This window comes from Saccostrea cucullata, unplaced genomic scaffold (genome assembly GCF_032062105.1).
Source record: "Saccostrea cucullata isolate Sc308-1 unplaced genomic scaffold, CSIRO_AGI_Scuc_v1 ctg354, whole genome shotgun sequence".
NCBI classification, from domain to species: domain Eukaryota; kingdom Metazoa; phylum Mollusca; class Bivalvia; order Ostreida; family Ostreidae; genus Saccostrea; species Saccostrea cuccullata.
The window spans coordinates 425092-441520 of NW_026940030.1; the positions used below are offsets into that span (position 1 = coordinate 425092).

Consider the following 16429-nt stretch of genomic DNA (forward strand, 5'->3'; position numbering starts at 1 on the left):
AAGATTCGTATGAAAAAAGTCAGTCAGCATTTGACTTAATGAAATTTTATTTGCTGACAAAGTCATTGTATCGACCATAGAACTTACGAAATGAATTCAAACGAGAATGCTGATTTTTTAAATTTCATCAACTTGCTTGTCAATAATTTATCTCGTTTTCGATATTGTTCATACGTAGACCATGCTCTTGCGTATCGAATCAACTGAGATATATATACCCCGAATGCAGGTGATGAAGGTATATTGCATAAGTAAGGGATTAAGGGAAGTTGGCGATCTCTCTCTCTCTATCAAAAACTTTGACCTTCCTATAAGATGCAAAGTTCTGATTGTCAAAAAAGAACTTTTCATTTTCTAATAAGTATAATTTCGGAGAAAATTCATTATGAATCATTTTGTCATCGTCAAATTCAGATGTTTTAAACCTTTAACAAAGGCACTGAAATTTCTGAAAAGTTCTAACTCTTATTTATACCTGGCGAATTACGTAAATTAGAAGTTTGACTTGTCAAGTTAACTGGTTTGATAAGGCCGTGAAAAAAGCCTAATTAAATTATCGTCTCATTTATCAAGTTCAAGTTTATTTATTCACTCAAAACCATTTAAAATATATGGTACATGAGGACAATAAAAATATTAACAGCATATAACTTCAGGTCAGAGGTACAAGTATGATATAAGGAGAAAATGAAATGGGAGAGAAAGAAAACAGGAAAAAGAAAAACACATATAATACAATAAATACATGTAATAATTAAACAAACGAGGTAAATATCATGGAGGACAGACTAATCATATACTTTAAATATTAACATAGTTTACAGAGTTTTTTTTCAATGTCTTAGCGTATTATTTTGTCATCAGTTGAGAAACTTTAAGTATGTTTGGTGTAGTAAAGTAGTATTCATTAATTTACTTTTTTCCCCTAATGTTTGATAATGCAGTACATTCTAATTGTTGCATTCATTAACATCTTTCAAATATTGAAATCCATCTTCAATATCTACAGCACTCGTTGCCTCTTTATTAGAAGAATTTAATATATTCCAATGAGCTTTAGTATTTACAGTGCGTAATTGCATAAGAAATTTACGAGGTAGGTCAGCCTTATTGTCCCCCGCTTTCGCGAAAGCGAGGGGACATTAAATCTCATTCGTCTGTACGTCTGTCCGTATGTCCGTCCGTCACAAAAAACTTTAACCTTGTCCATAACGTTTGATAAAGTGGAGCTATGCCTTTCATATTTCACATGTGTATTCCTAGTGACAAGACATTTCTTTGGGTACCACCAAATTTTACCTTTTGACCTTGACCTTGGAGTTTGACCCATTTTTACACAAAAGTTCCAAACTTTTACATTGGCCATAACTTTTGAATGTTAGACACTAAGCCTTTCATATTTCACATATGTATTTTTTGTGGTAAGTCCTTTCATTGGATACCAACAACTTTGACATTTTGACCTTGACCTTGGAGATTTCATACTTATTAAAAAACTTTAACCTTGGCCATAACTTTTGAATGGTAACGGCTAGGGTTTTCATTATAAATATATGTAATTCTTGTGAGAGGGCCTTTCATTGGATTTCAAGAACTTTGACCCGTTGACCTTGACCTAGAAATTTGACCTTTTTTTAAACTTTAACCTTGGCACAACTTTTGAACATTAGATACTAGGACTTTCATATTTTTCACATATGTATTCTATGTGGCAAGACCTTTCGTTTGATATTAACAACTTTGAACTTTAATTTGAACTTTGAACTTAACCTTGGGGATTTCTGTACTTATAAAAAAATAACTTTGTCTATAACTTTTGAATGGTGAGGGCTAGGGCTTTCATACTTCACATAAGTAATCCTTGTGAGAAGAACTTTTATTGGATGTCAAAACTGTCCTTGACCTTGAAGATTGATCTACTTTTTAAAAATCTTAACCTTGGTTATAACTTTTGAACTGCTAGGGTTAGGGTTTTCATATATGCGAACCTTGTGACAAGACCTTTCTTAATAGACTCACAATTTTGACCTTTTGACCTTGGAGTTGGACCTTTCAAAATTTTATCTTTGGCCATAACTTTTGAACAGGTGGTGCTAGGGATTTCTTGTTTAAAGTTTGCTATGTTGCCATACGGTTTCATCAGTGTTTCACAAACATATCTTATTCCTTACGCACATGTATTGAAAAGAGATAAGGCTTTCATATTTAACATGCTCATTACCTATAACAAGATATTTCCAAGCATGTTATGATTTCTGACCCCTTGAACTTCACGATTGACCTTATTGTTAAAAAATCAACTTCAGTAAAAATTTCTAAATGACATATGATAGGGCATTTAAATTTCACACAATATGTCATAAAAAATGACATCAGACATCTCGTTGGCTGATTAAAACTCAAGCTGGCGTAAAAAATTAAATGTGTCGATGAAACCAAAACAGATCACATAGTGCAGAGACATCGGCCGTTATAACGTTACCTTTAACCCCTTCCATGGCATATACGCTTTTCTACGCATCTGACTTGAAAAACTAGTTTATTGTGTTCAAACATTCATAACTTCGTTAATACTAAAAATATCAGGATAATTCTACTACCGTTAGAAAGATAACATAATTACAATAAAATAATATATGGAAAATTTTTTTATTGGTTGTACCAGTATTTTGCTAGCTTGACTTAAACTTTGTGCACTATTCGAGCCATTTTGCCATTATCGAAATCAATGTGGTGGTAACATCTAATATGTAAAAATGCTAAATTCTGGTGATTACATGTACCTACCAACCCTACCCCATTTCTTTAAAATACTTTAATTGGATTTTTTAAATAATGTACAATATGCTCATAATTTTCATCACAGCAATAAAATATTTTTAAATATATTTAACTGAGCAAAAAAAAAAAAAAAAAACCAAAATGAAACTCATTTTTGAATAAATGGAAATTCAAGCATGATTATTGTGTAATTCGTTGCCATGGCAACTGAAATTATATTTATATAATCATATTTGGAAACTACACAATACCTGCTTTCGGAATATATATACATTGATATATACAAAAATTACAAGAAATACCCGAAAAAATGCGTTGAAATCTTAAGGTATACCTTTACTCAGATGACCAAAAAATTCCACTGATAAGAACGAAAACCTACCTATTGCACATCGTACACCTATGATTCTTGCGTTAAATTTCAATTTCAAATAACTAGGTCAATGACCTACTTTTCATGCTAGTGGCCCCTGAAGAATATTTCTAGATTCAGGTGGAAATATCTCAATTTTTCACACTATGACCAATTTTTTCTATACACACAAAATATTACAAGCAACTTAACTCTTTAAACAATGAAATATTACAGCAATGGAACATCGTTGCTTCATATTAAGAATGGATTGGAGTTTGGGCCATAAATGTAATAATTATTACAGTCCGAATTTCCTCTGTCATATTTATATTTTTTCCCCATTTTCAATCGAATATTACAAAAATCTTACTGATAAGAACACTAAACTATTGATAGCCTTAGATTACTTTTGTTGCCCTAATTCTCGTGGTATTAATATTATATGGGATCAATGATCAAATTATTGAGATATGTTGTCTCAAATTGTTTTTGAACTTATTTTTGAATTTCATTATTTTACAGCATTCAATTATTTGAAATAATTTATAAGCTTTAACACATATAATAGTTGCAAAATGATGTTTAAAAATACATGTAACCTTTGCTTTGGGATTAATATTGCAAAAAATAATTTTTTTTACAAAAATGGAAAATTAAAAATTTAGTCCGAATTTCCTCTGCATTACCATACATTGACTTTTGTTCCTGTATGTTTTCTTTAAATAATAGAATATTAAATTTTCAAATTGATTTTGATTTAAAACTTGCTTATTTTATCTATTTAGAACAATTTTTTATTTGAAATATTATACTTTATAAAATTTCCTTTCTGTTTTCTGAAACCTGAGTAAACGTCATCCTTAATATCAATTTGTTTAGAAATGCTTAAAATCTTTGCCATGGAAGGGGTAAATAATCAAAATTTTTGAAAAATTATAGGCCTAGAGAGGCATGAAAGATACATTAGTAGACAAAGGCAGTACATCATAAATAAGAAGATAAAAAATACAGAAAATTGTGTTATATATTATATATTTCACTGAAATTCACTAACACCTTTCGCTTCGCCTGAAGGTATTTTAATTACCTTGCAGAGCTCTTATCACATTACATACCCTACATTACTTGAATAAATTTTCATTTCAGAAACTGCAACATTTATTATTGAAAATGACACATTTTAAACATTTATCGGCTTAGGACGACTCACTGAGCATATAGTCGCATACAGTTTATTGTGGTTATTTCCCACGCCAGAACGTGATATCATAGGCGACGATAGATGCAGCGGAGATAGATGGCGCATCGATCAACCCAGAATGAGACAGGAAATGCCAGTCTATATTATCAGTTTTTGTTTCAGTGAAAGCTCCAGTACAGTGTATATCGTATTGGGTTATAATTCTATATTTGTTCTATAAATTCGGTGTAATTGGGACAGATTTTAATTCAACGGACTTTTAAAGATAATAAATTCAAAATGTTTTCTGTTCGTTCAGGTGTCTAAAAGGAAACATATGAGGCGCAGTTTTGGTGTTTACTGGCGAAAAGTGACATCACCTATTTGAATAGGTGATATCACTTATTCATTTCCATTATGTGATATCACTTATTTGAATAGGTGATACCAGTTATTTGTATTGGTGATATCACATATTGGAAATGAATTGGTGATGTCACCTATTCGTGCTGAATAGACAATACATGTATCATCTATTCGAATAAATGATATCACCTATTTGAATAGATGATTATTAATATTGAATGCTCCCTATTATATAATTATATAGATTACCACTGGAACCAAGAATCAAAGTACTGAGACAGTACTGAAAGACGGGGTCAAAATAATCTTCATGCTAGATTTCACAAATGTGATTTTTTTTTACGAGTTTTAATTACAACGTAATTTTTTCATTAACATACGTGTTTTTAACAAAACTGCGAATAATATACATTCACATTTTTCATTTAATTTGATGTTGAAGTAGAATTTCACTTTGAGTGACCTTATATAATATAATTTCATCAGGTACGAACTAATAATTTTTGGAAGTAAACAATGGATGATGCGTACACAGTCATAATAATACGCAGGATAGTACTTTGTCTACAAGTGTTATTTACAGTTAATATTTTCAGTTTTAAATTATCAAAATACTTTATTAGTTGAGTTAGACAAAGGTTCATATCAATTTCTTCAGTTTGATACAAACTATTTATGTTTTATCAACAATTTCTGCAATTAATATATCACACATTTAATTGATGTGTTATCACCTATTTGTTTTCTATTTTTAGGCAATAAATAATGAAGTCCCTATTATATATAGGGTACCACTGGAACCAAGAAAAATCGGACTACCCAGTTTTCCTGCTTTTTTCACGATTTTTCTCATAGTATACATGATATAAAAGTGAAATAGATAGTGAACAAAACAAACTACAATTTCTATTGGGATATTGCTTAAAATTAAATGCAAAACTGTAATCCATTGTCTCCTAACATCATGGGCGAAAACCGCCAAATGTTTTCCCATATACTTCCATACAAACTTGAGCCCCTGTCACTGATACATATTTTGAAATTTGGGCAAATGACCTTTTTGGCGTGAAAGTTCGAGATATTGGAAAACAAAACATGCCAGAGAAAATATGCCGTGCCGTTGCACTTTTACTTTCAAATTCCATTTGTTTACAATTAGGTGCGTTCACCACCAAACGAAAATCCCCAACCAAAGTGCATCCCTCCCTTCAAATTTTTACCTGTAACTCCTAGATATCTCAAAGACGCCCAAGTCTTGATATGAGATTTTTATGAACTTTATTTCACTTGTCAGATACATAACGTGTGTTTTCTCTTTTTGACCAATCACGTGCCAGGTAGCATTTTCTCCTCCGCACAACCTTTGTGTCCAAAATGTCTGCGCCAATGTAATTGTTTATGTAGGAGTTTTTCCTATAATGAGTTATAAAACGAAAGTGAAAGTAAATAAGATTTAAGGACCTATAGTCTTGGGAGCCGTTGTTATTTCATAAATAATTTGAATAGGTGATATCGCCTTTTCGAATAAGTGATATCACCTATTCAAAATGTATGGTGATATCACCTATTCGAAAGGAATAAGTGATATCTAAAAATCTTAAAATCCATAAACATCTAAAAAGAATATTACTCACATAACATCGAATATTTACATACTCAGTAACCAGAAAGTTATATATTTTGATACCAGGAAAAGTTCCAATAGATAACTTACAAGATTTTGAATTGCCCGAAATCCTCCTGAAGAGGAAGTTCTACATTCACAACATGGTCCGAGATTCATACATGCGCGGATCAATGCATTGGGGGCTACTCAGGACCCCCCCCCCCCCCCTGGAATTTACCAGGTTAAAAAATGTATATACTAAATCAAGAAAAAAGTTACCATGGACCCCCCCTGGAAAACGCTGACCCCCCCACTGGTAAACATATATGTGTGAAATGTGTATGAAAAGTGAAAGATTTGAGGTAATAGAAGTCACCACTACCCCCCCCCCCCCCCCCACACGAAATAGGTTTTTGACATTTGGGGAGTTTAGGTTTTTTTTTTTTGCTTGTCAGCAAATTTCGATTGAAATTTTTTTGACTGGGGTGGACCCCCCCCCCCCCGGAAAAAAGGATCCGCGCCTGTCCATATACACTTTTTCATAGAAGTTTTAACACAAGTTTTGAATATCGTGAGAAAAACCTTTGCGTCCGAATTGACTTCTCACTTTTGTAAACAGAAAAAGCCTGTGTAACGAGATAAGTACGGGAAAATCCGTAGACAATTCAGCTTTACTAAGCCAGTAATAAACGTTAGGCAGCATTTGACTTAATGATTGATTGTATTTTCTGACAAGGTCATTGTATCGACCATAGAATTTGTAAAAAGTTTGGCTTCATTCGAAACTTCCTTGTTTCCTTAACATGATCATGAACATCATATTTTTCAATAGCTTGCTTCGTTTTAGAAATTGTTCGTACATGGAGCATATGCTCTTGCGTATTCAATCAAATGGGAGGCATAAACTCCATATGCAGATGATAAAGCAATATTGCTACATAAATAAGGGAAGTTGACGATAGAAAAATGGAATTCATCATGATTATCATTAAGTGTTGTTGTTGTGTCACCACGCATAACGCCATTTTCTTTTACAGAACTAATAATACGTTAACATTCATGTACATGTAATGAACTTCAAATCTTGACATTATTAAATTGCATGTCAACATAAATAAGTCGCATTTGTTTATAATTATATCGGTTGTCAACATAAATAAATCGCATGTCAGGATTGTTATGTTGCATCAAAGACCTTAAGCTTTATGTCTATGGTTGCATCTATAATGTCAAAATAGTGTTATTTACGGAAACGTATAACCGCCTCGTGTTGTTGTTTTAGAACGCAATATTATGCCATAAAAATGTTGTCAAATACAAATACTTCAAGGTTTTGCGATTTAATTATGACGACTTTCTTTGATGAATAATACTTTTCTGCTATGTTTTAGACGACTTATACACTTTGATATATCCAAGTTGAATTCCTAAATGTCGCACTTAAATAATGTGTAAAAATTACGCCGCTAAAATTAAATATCGCAGACATTAGTGCGATATAACATATATGAAGACTTCGCGAAGACGACTAGATTTAATCATAGAGGAAATTCAGCAAAAGGCGAACGACTTGTAACATAAGATTTATTAATATAACGTAAATACATTGCATCGATGTCTGATTTAAATAAAATAATCAAATTGTTATAGCACTACTTGCAGGCCCGTAGTGCATGTCTAGACAATGCTTTCCTCTTTTTCTGACTGTGTGCTTTTCTTAGGACCCGGGATACTCTTTGAAAACCGTAGCTATGTGCCTGATTTTCATTCTTCGAAATTGATTATTTTAAAAAAAAAGGATTTTTAAAAATAAAGATCTAAAACTTCGTGCAATCTTTTTTCTCAGAATTAACAAAAAGAAACTTGCAGTTTGTGATTCTTTATGAACATGCTTTTTAAATGAGCTTAAAGAGCAACATCATAGAATGTATATGATTTTATAAATAATAACATGAATCTGAATTTACCAAATAAATAAAAATTTCATTGGGGAAAACAAATTGTGTCTGTGACAGCACTAACTAATGAGCTTGTGTGTTAGCTTTAAATTAAAGAGGACAAAATGCAAATAATTATATCATTTTATCAATCTACACATAATGTTGAAATATTATTACATAATAGAGTATGTGAAGACTGTGCTCGATTTTTTCCAATTGCATTATCAAAGAAAACATAAAAATTTCTTGAAATTTTGAATTTACAATATTTTGAGGTCATATTTAATGCATGGCATCACATCAGACGAAAATAGTTGATGCTTATATGTCTGTATATGTTCTCCAAGATAATAATGTGATTAAAGATATCCTTTTCATAGTTTGCATAGAATAGTGGACAAGTATTACCCGATACAGTGATTGTCCATTGAAGCAGCATTCATAAAAGTTATCATTTAGGGAAGAGCCTGCAAGATATCCTTTAACTATTTGAATTATTTTATTTAAATCAGACACAATTCAGTGCAATATGTTATATTTAGGATGAAATTCATTTTTTTTCTTGTCTGTCCTCATCTTAATGTACAAAGACTTGAACTCATAAATGTTTGTAAAATTAAATGTAAAATTGTTCAGTTTCAATCTTATGATAATCAATCTGATTGGCTCATGACTAATGAAGACCCTGACATCCTTAGATCACTTGCTAGATTCCTACGTAATCTTCCTTAATTGAGATATTTTGATATGCATATATGTACTTTTCCCAGTTGCTTGCCCTTGAGTATATGTATAATGTAATTATAACATATACTGAATATACATGTATATTCAGTATATCTCTTATATTCGTTTTTATCAACTGCTACGAGTCTCATTATATTATGTAAGATCATGTTTGTTCTATCAATTGGATCCCCCTCCTTCTTTTGTTTGTAAGTCTTTCTTTTTTTCTCCTCCAGTGGCCCAAATTGGACTGATAAAATTTTGTATCTGGTATAAATCTGATGTTACAAGTCGTTCAAATTTTGTTAAATTTTTCTCTTTGATTAAATCGAGTCGTCTAAGCGTAGTCTTCATATACTAGACTAGTATGTTATATTGCATTATAATATTGTCTGCGATATTTAGTTTAAGCGGCATAATGTTTACACATTATTTTATGTGCGACATTTAGCAATTCACCTTGGATATATCAAAGTGTAAAAGTCGTTTAAAACATATCGGAAAAGTATTATTCACCAGAGATTGTCGTCATAATCAAATCGCCAAACCTTGAAGTTATTGTATTTGACATTTTTATCATAATATCGCGTTCTAATACAACAACACGAGGCGGTTATACGTTTCCGTAGTTATTAGTAGCTTTAAGTAAATTTAACTACATTTAAATTAGACTCTCTTATAATTTTTGTAATTGCATATCAACATAATCAGCTACCATGTTGACATTCTGTAAAATTTGCAAATATTTTTCTTAGATGAACCTATTGAAGAGAAAACATGTTCAATTCTATGTGAACTTATTAGGATGCCACAGGTCAATGTGAAAGAATCACAAAGCGACATGATATCTTGTCTGCATATTTTATTTTGAAGAAATTATCTTGAAGTCTCAATGTATATCAGGTATCTTGTGTATGATACTGTCTGGAAAAGGGAATCTTGTAGGGAAGAAGACGGGTTGTGTGTATCAAGGAAATTATAAACTGTTTAATTTAATTGTTATGTGAGACATATACTAATTAAACTTTTTGGTTTTAAAAAATATCATTTTATCATGATAAATTCTTTCTGCAAGAGAGCAAAGGAAATTGAAGATAAATGGAAAGATAAAGTACCCAGGATCCAGCAAACTCTTGTATATAGCATCAGTTAGGAGACATTTATTCCATATGCAGTTGAAGATGGAATATTATTTAGCATAAATAAGGGAAGCTGAGGAAGGAAAACATTTGATCCACTCCTGACCGATAAAGTTCAGTTATTAGTAAGTATAACATCAAAATCTTAAACAGATGTGGCACACATAATTTTGAGTTCGCTAGGATATATCTAGCCCACACATTAATGGAAGTTACAATTGTTAATGAATAAAACATCGTCAATAAAGTCTAATGAAGAATTGAAGGCTACAACAAAAATTATTTTCATTTAGTGTTTTTTTAAAATAATAAAGTCTGCTCCGTATGAATATGAACACATGTCTACTAACGTTTAAAAATATTGAATATTAATTATTATTCTACATATCCTTGCACCTCTAAAATATATAAATATTTTTTTAATTTACACGTTCCCAAAATGTTTTCCTATTGATTCCTCTGTGCAGCTTTGTATTAATGAATAAAGAATTTTTTGTCCAATTTCCTATTTATAAATTCAATGACTATATAAAAATTAAATGAAAAAAAATTTTATTTCAGAGATTCTGTCCACTTTCTTAAAGGCTACATGCGAGTGACATATACATGTAAAATAGGTTCAATGTATGATGTTTCCTCTTTAATTATGCAAAATTGGAATTTATTTAATTTTCTTATACATTTATTTGTCACTTTTCTTATTACAAAGTGGAGTTATACTTCTTGACTATACACCGGCTCGTTTGGACATATGCCAAAAAACTACACTTTCGGTTTGATTTTCTGGGTGTGTGGGACAAACCAGGTATGTAAACAAAAATTAATTTATAATAGGTAATTCTTAACTTGCTTTAGAACATTTTATATATACTTTTTGTTCAGGGAAAAGATAAAGTTTATAGATAGAAAAAATAATCGCATGTCTAAGAAAACGCATTCTTGATTATCTTTCTTTTTACATATAGTACACAATACGGATTTTTTTTACCCATTTGTTACTTTTACAGTTGTTCTGTTTATCTGTGAAACTTCTCATGCTATAGAATGGCGAAGGCTAATAAAGACAAAGATTTAATGGTAGCGGCCATAGACTTTGGCACAACCTACTCTGGGTATGCTTTTGGAATGACAAGGGAGTTAACTGAGGACCCCCCAAAAGTATATTGCCCTACCTGGCACGCAGCTGATGGTGGGCTTATTTCTTACAAGACACCTACTACGGTGCTGTTAGATGAAAACCGAGAACTTGTTGCCTTTGGATTTGATGCCGAGGAGCAGTATGCAGAACTAGCTGACGAAAATGACCATGTAGATCACTACTATTTTCACAGATTTAAAATGATGCTGTATGAAAAAATCAGAACAGCGGTAGGTATAAGGCCAAATATTTTTGAAATTAATTTAAAAAAAAATCTTGATAAGACATTCTGCATATTTTAAACTCAGAAATTATATATAATATTTGACTGGAAGCCTTCTTGTTCTTAGTTTAATTAAATTTTTTTTTTCAAATTTTGTCTATACAATCAATCTATTAATCAATCAAATTTTGTCAATTGATAATAATGGGTTATTTTTTATTTGTAAAGGCATTTTTGTAAAGCAAAATGTGAATGTCTAAAAAAAATTCCACTTCTTTATATATTTATTCTAATTATTCTAGTTAATGTTAAGTTTTACTATGCTCCCTTTTTTAAAATTTTCTTTTCTTTTAAATCAAATAGTTCAAATCAATCCTACAAAAGCTTACATTTACAAGCAAATATGCAGACTAGAGGATGATTGAATAGGTTTCTTCTTAGTATTTTACTTTTGCATAAATCTAATTTTAATGGCAACAGAAATTGTATTTTTAAAAATTCAAGCAAATATTTTCTATTTATCGTTTAAAAATAAAATTAAAAAGTGATTACTAGTATCCAAATAGTAGAATTTCATTAATACCGATTTATTTTCTCCTATTGAATTACAGAGGCTTACTTTGAATGAAACTGTTAAAGACATCCGTGGTAAAGAACTACCCGCCATAGACGTTTTTTCTCATGCCATTAAGTTCATGAAAAATCACCTTGTGGATAGCCTAAAACAAAAGGGAACATCCATCGTAGAAGAAGAAATTTTCTGGGTCTTGACAGTTCCCGCTATTTGGGATGATCCTGCAAAACAATTCATGAGAACAGCAGCAGAAATGGTGAATATACAGAGTGATTTTATTTTTTTATACACGTTCTAAAAAAATCTTATAATTTATAAGTTTTCGAGATATCTTATTTTTCACATATTTAAACACAGGCCGGATTAAACGGTTCGAAATTAACTATTGCTCTGGAACCGGAGGCAGCCTCAATTTGGTGTACACATTTACCGGTGGAAAAACTCCATGGTTCTGAAGGAAAGATCAGCACTTTCCAAGAAGGAAGCAAATATCTTGTTCTTGATGCTGGAGGTAACCTTTTTGATATCAGTAGTTCAATTTTTTAACGTGATCTACATTGATTTTCCTTTTAAAAAGGAATTTATTTGGTAACATATTTTTAAATTTATGAATTAAGAAAAGAGGATACATATCCAAACACTTGTTTGTGAAATGACTTCTTCAAATTGAATTCCTGACCAATTAAAATGGATATTCTTACGTATTCTAACGTATTCTAATGTACATAAATTGATGATACAACTAAAGCGCAATAAATTGTTAAGCGACTCTTCATTAACAAAAGTTGTGTTTAACATAGGTGGGACAATTGACATTACTGTACATGAGGTCAAGGCAGAAGGAAAACTGAAAGAATTAGAGAGAGCAAGCGGGGGAGACTGGGGCGGAACAAGCGTCGATAAAGCCTTTAAGAAAATGCTCTGCGACATTCTAGGGGGAGAGGGGGCAATGGAAGGATATATTCATCGTTATACAGGCGACTACATTGAGCTGCTCCGCGACTTTGAAATCAAGAAACGAAAGAGAACTGACACAACAGAGGGGAAAATTACCCTGAAAATTCCCGTCACTTTCATGGACACATTTTCTGATATTAGATCATTAACAAACCAATCCGTTTACAAACAAGGGATAAAATGGGAGGCTGATAAACTCAGGATTGATTCCAAAACCTTTGATGGTTTTTTTAAACCGGCATGTAAAGGAATAATTGAGCATGTAAATGAACTGCTTCGATTACCAAAGGTCAGAGGAATTGAGTTTATCCTAATGGTCGGTGGCTTCTCCGAGTCTCCTGTTTTACAGGATGCCATGAAAAAGGCATTTCCAAACTTGAAAATTATCGTTCCACAAGAGGCAGGTCTTGTTGTTTTAAAAGGCGCTGCTTTGTTTGGTCAGAATCCAACAGTCATAGATTCGAGAATTGCCCAGCGGACATATGGCGTAAAAACCAATATGACATTTGATCCTTCAAAGCATGACGAATCAAGAAAATTTGAAGTTGAAGGAATTTTTAAATGCGAAGATTTATTCGATACTCACGTGAAAATTGGAGACACCCTCTTATTGAATGTGGCACAAGAGGAACAAATCTATACTCCTCTGAGAGCAAACCAGACGGCTATTGGCATCCCTCTGTACAAATCAATAAAAGCCAACCCAATGTACACCGATGATCCTAGTTGTACATACCTTGGAACTCTGGAAGTGGCAATGCCAGATCTAACAGGGGGAAAAGATCGTAAGGTGAAGGTCAGTCTTATTTTTGGTGGAACTGAAATAGAAGTCAAAGCAGTGGTGGTGAAATCAGGGAAAATTTCAAGTGCAAAGTTTAACTTCCTCGAAGAAGAACCATAAAGTTAAAAAAATATAGAATCAACGGAAGGAGTCTGCCACAGAAACATTTCTGTGTATTTTTTAATTTCCATACTATTAAGATTGTTAAAGTTAAAATATTATCAACGTTTATACCTCACTGCATTATAATCATTAGAAGAGGTGGAATTCAACATGCAGATCAGTAAAGATGAGTTTGGCCGAGTGAAATAGACATTTTCTATCTTTTATATATCAATGTTTCTGTTTATTTTATATGCTTATCCCCAAAACACATTCTCGAACAAAATAAATTGAATGCACTGAGGTGTATATATTTTTGGATTTTTTTTTCAATTCTATTACTGTATATATTAAAGTATCAAGAGGTTCAAAATGTTCACATACATTTGAAACTTAAATTGAGAAAACCTGAAGAAAAATGAATTTAATTTAGTTTAACATTAAGGTTACTACTTATATTTAATGAATAATAAAATATTTTAGAGTCTTTTTCGACTTTTGGTGGAAAAGTTTGTTACTTAGCAAGTGGTCTTAAAGAAAAGTGTGCAAGTGTATTTTACTCAATAAATATGATATAGAAGTATATAAGCTTTTTTTAAACACATGTTTATATTTTTATGATTTTATGTGAGAATGTTAGAAATAAGAAATTCATGTATTCTTTAATGTGCTATTTAAAGTATTTTTTCTAATCTGAAATAAAAACAAAGTGATGTGTTTACTGGATTTAATTTTTTTTTTTAAATGGCTGATCACAAAGAATTCTACATCATAATTCAGTGTGTTAAGCCCACCTGAGCTGAGAGCTCAAGTGAGCTTTTCTGATCGCAATATGTTTGTAGTTTGTATGTCTGTCCGTCTGTAAATTTTTTACATTTTCGACCTCTTCTCAACAACCACCGGGCCAATATCAATCAAACTTGCCACTTAGGTGAGAGAGATTCGTTTATTCAAATGAAATAGCTCACTTTCAAGGATAGATGATTAAGAAATAGTGAAAACTACCTAAAGTCATTACGCTTATTATATACATTGTATCTTTGTTGTTAGGTTACCATTGGCGTCTTTTTATAAGTAAAACATCACAGCTTGAAATAGATGAGTTAGAATCATTATGTTAAAAAATCAAGCTCATAAGGATCTATCATGTCGACATATGAATGGAAATACGTAACTATTGTCATTTGATAACTTGAGGCTTCGTTAAAATATTTTTATATACAGCTGTACCGAGTTGAAAGCCTAACAAAACTTTACTTCTTATGTATAAATTTTGTATAAATTCTGCTTCATATGAATAAAGAATAAGTCTACTTATAACGGTACACAATTGGTAGCCTTTAGAATTTTAACAGATTGTTGGTAGACCTGGTCTTCAGAAACTATATAGATACATGTATTGTCAATCAGCAAACTTGATCAGCAATCATCTTCTTAATATCAATTTTAGAGTTCTCTTTTGTACGATCAGAACATTTTGTTACAAATTAATTTTGCAAATGACCACTAACAATTGCAAGTAAGTAAATTTACCGGGTACATGTTCTGTTTTCATTGGAAAATGCAACTGTCAATAATTATGTTAAAAACCTTGGATTTTTAGTGAATCTTAAATTGTGGTATAATTGCTAATATTTCAAATCTTCCTACCGGATGTAAAACTATGCAATATTTTTTCTGATAGATGTCTACAACACAGCAAGCACTCACCCTTTCCTTAAAATCATCCACATATATTGTGCAATAATGTTAATCTCGCTTTATATGTACAGTAATTAATAATGTGTAATTTAAAATAAAGTAAATGTATTTATTGTGATTAACGATTAAGGGACATCAGATTGGAAAGTAATGTGTAAAAAATGTACGGTATTATGTACCAATATTTTATTACAGATAAAAGAACTTAACATAATATCTTAGGGAGAATCAAAATTATATGCACACTATAGAAAACATAAAATCCAACTGAAATTGTTTTTACGGTTTTGTTGGAAGTTTTAAAGATTAAATGGAAAGTTCTATGGTTAGGTTAAGGGTTTAAACATATTAAACTAATTCTTCCGATGTATAGTTTGCTATGGGGGATTGCCTACACGTAAGAGTAAAATCAGTAGAATGTCATAAATTGTAATTAAATTCACAGGTTGAAAAAGGACAATCTTATCAATTTATTTCACTTTTAATCATTTTTATTTCATGATTAAAACTCCTTAAACTTTTAAGATTTCATTTATATCTGCATCAACTTTTCCTTTTGCCTCATACTAGGTTCACAGAAATAATGCTTTCACCAATCCCTGTTAAAAACACAATTATCACCATAAGAAAACTAAAAAATAAACTGTATGTTTATTAAGCAATGAATCATTATTTTATGAAAGATATAGTCTCATAACTGCAACGGTCTGTGCGAACAAATTGAGTAACGCGCGTTAGCGCGTTATGAAAATTTGTTTGCACACACCGTTGCAGTTATGACACTATATCTTTCAAAAAATAATGATTCAATGCTTATATTTACATTTTTAACTTTTTACCTTAAGTGCAAGTGTGATTTC

At 31.3% G+C, this 16429-nt stretch overlaps 1 protein-coding gene across 1 annotated transcript; it reads left to right on the forward strand.

The window, feature by feature from the left end:
- The first annotated feature begins 10801 nt into the window (after positions 1–10801).
- LOC134254565 (heat shock 70 kDa protein 12A-like) lies at positions 10802–14439 on the forward strand. The gene is made up of 5 exons (XM_062737093.1): positions 10802–10898; positions 11137–11461; positions 12066–12284; positions 12386–12539; positions 12829–14439. Exons 2-5 carry the CDS (start codon positions 11138–11140, stop codon positions 13884–13886), a joined length of 1755 nt encoding a protein of 584 aa, XP_062593077.1. The 5' UTR covers positions 10802–10898; position 11137; the 3' UTR covers positions 13887–14439.
- The last annotated feature ends 1990 nt before the right edge of the window (positions 14440–16429 follow it).

Bases quoted from the DNA above. Each gene is read 5' to 3' on its own strand.
- LOC134254565 (XM_062737093.1), top strand. From the start codon at position 11,138: ATGGCGAAGGCTAATAAAGACAAAGATTTAATGGTAGCGGCCATAGAC. The intron at 11,462-12,065 runs GTAGGTATAAGG...ATTGAATTACAG, and splicing joins ATGAAAAAATCAGAACAGCG to AGGCTTACTTTGAATGAAAC. The intron at 12,540-12,828 runs GTAACCTTTTTG...TGTTTAACATAG, and splicing joins TCTTGTTCTTGATGCTGGAG to GTGGGACAATTGACATTACT.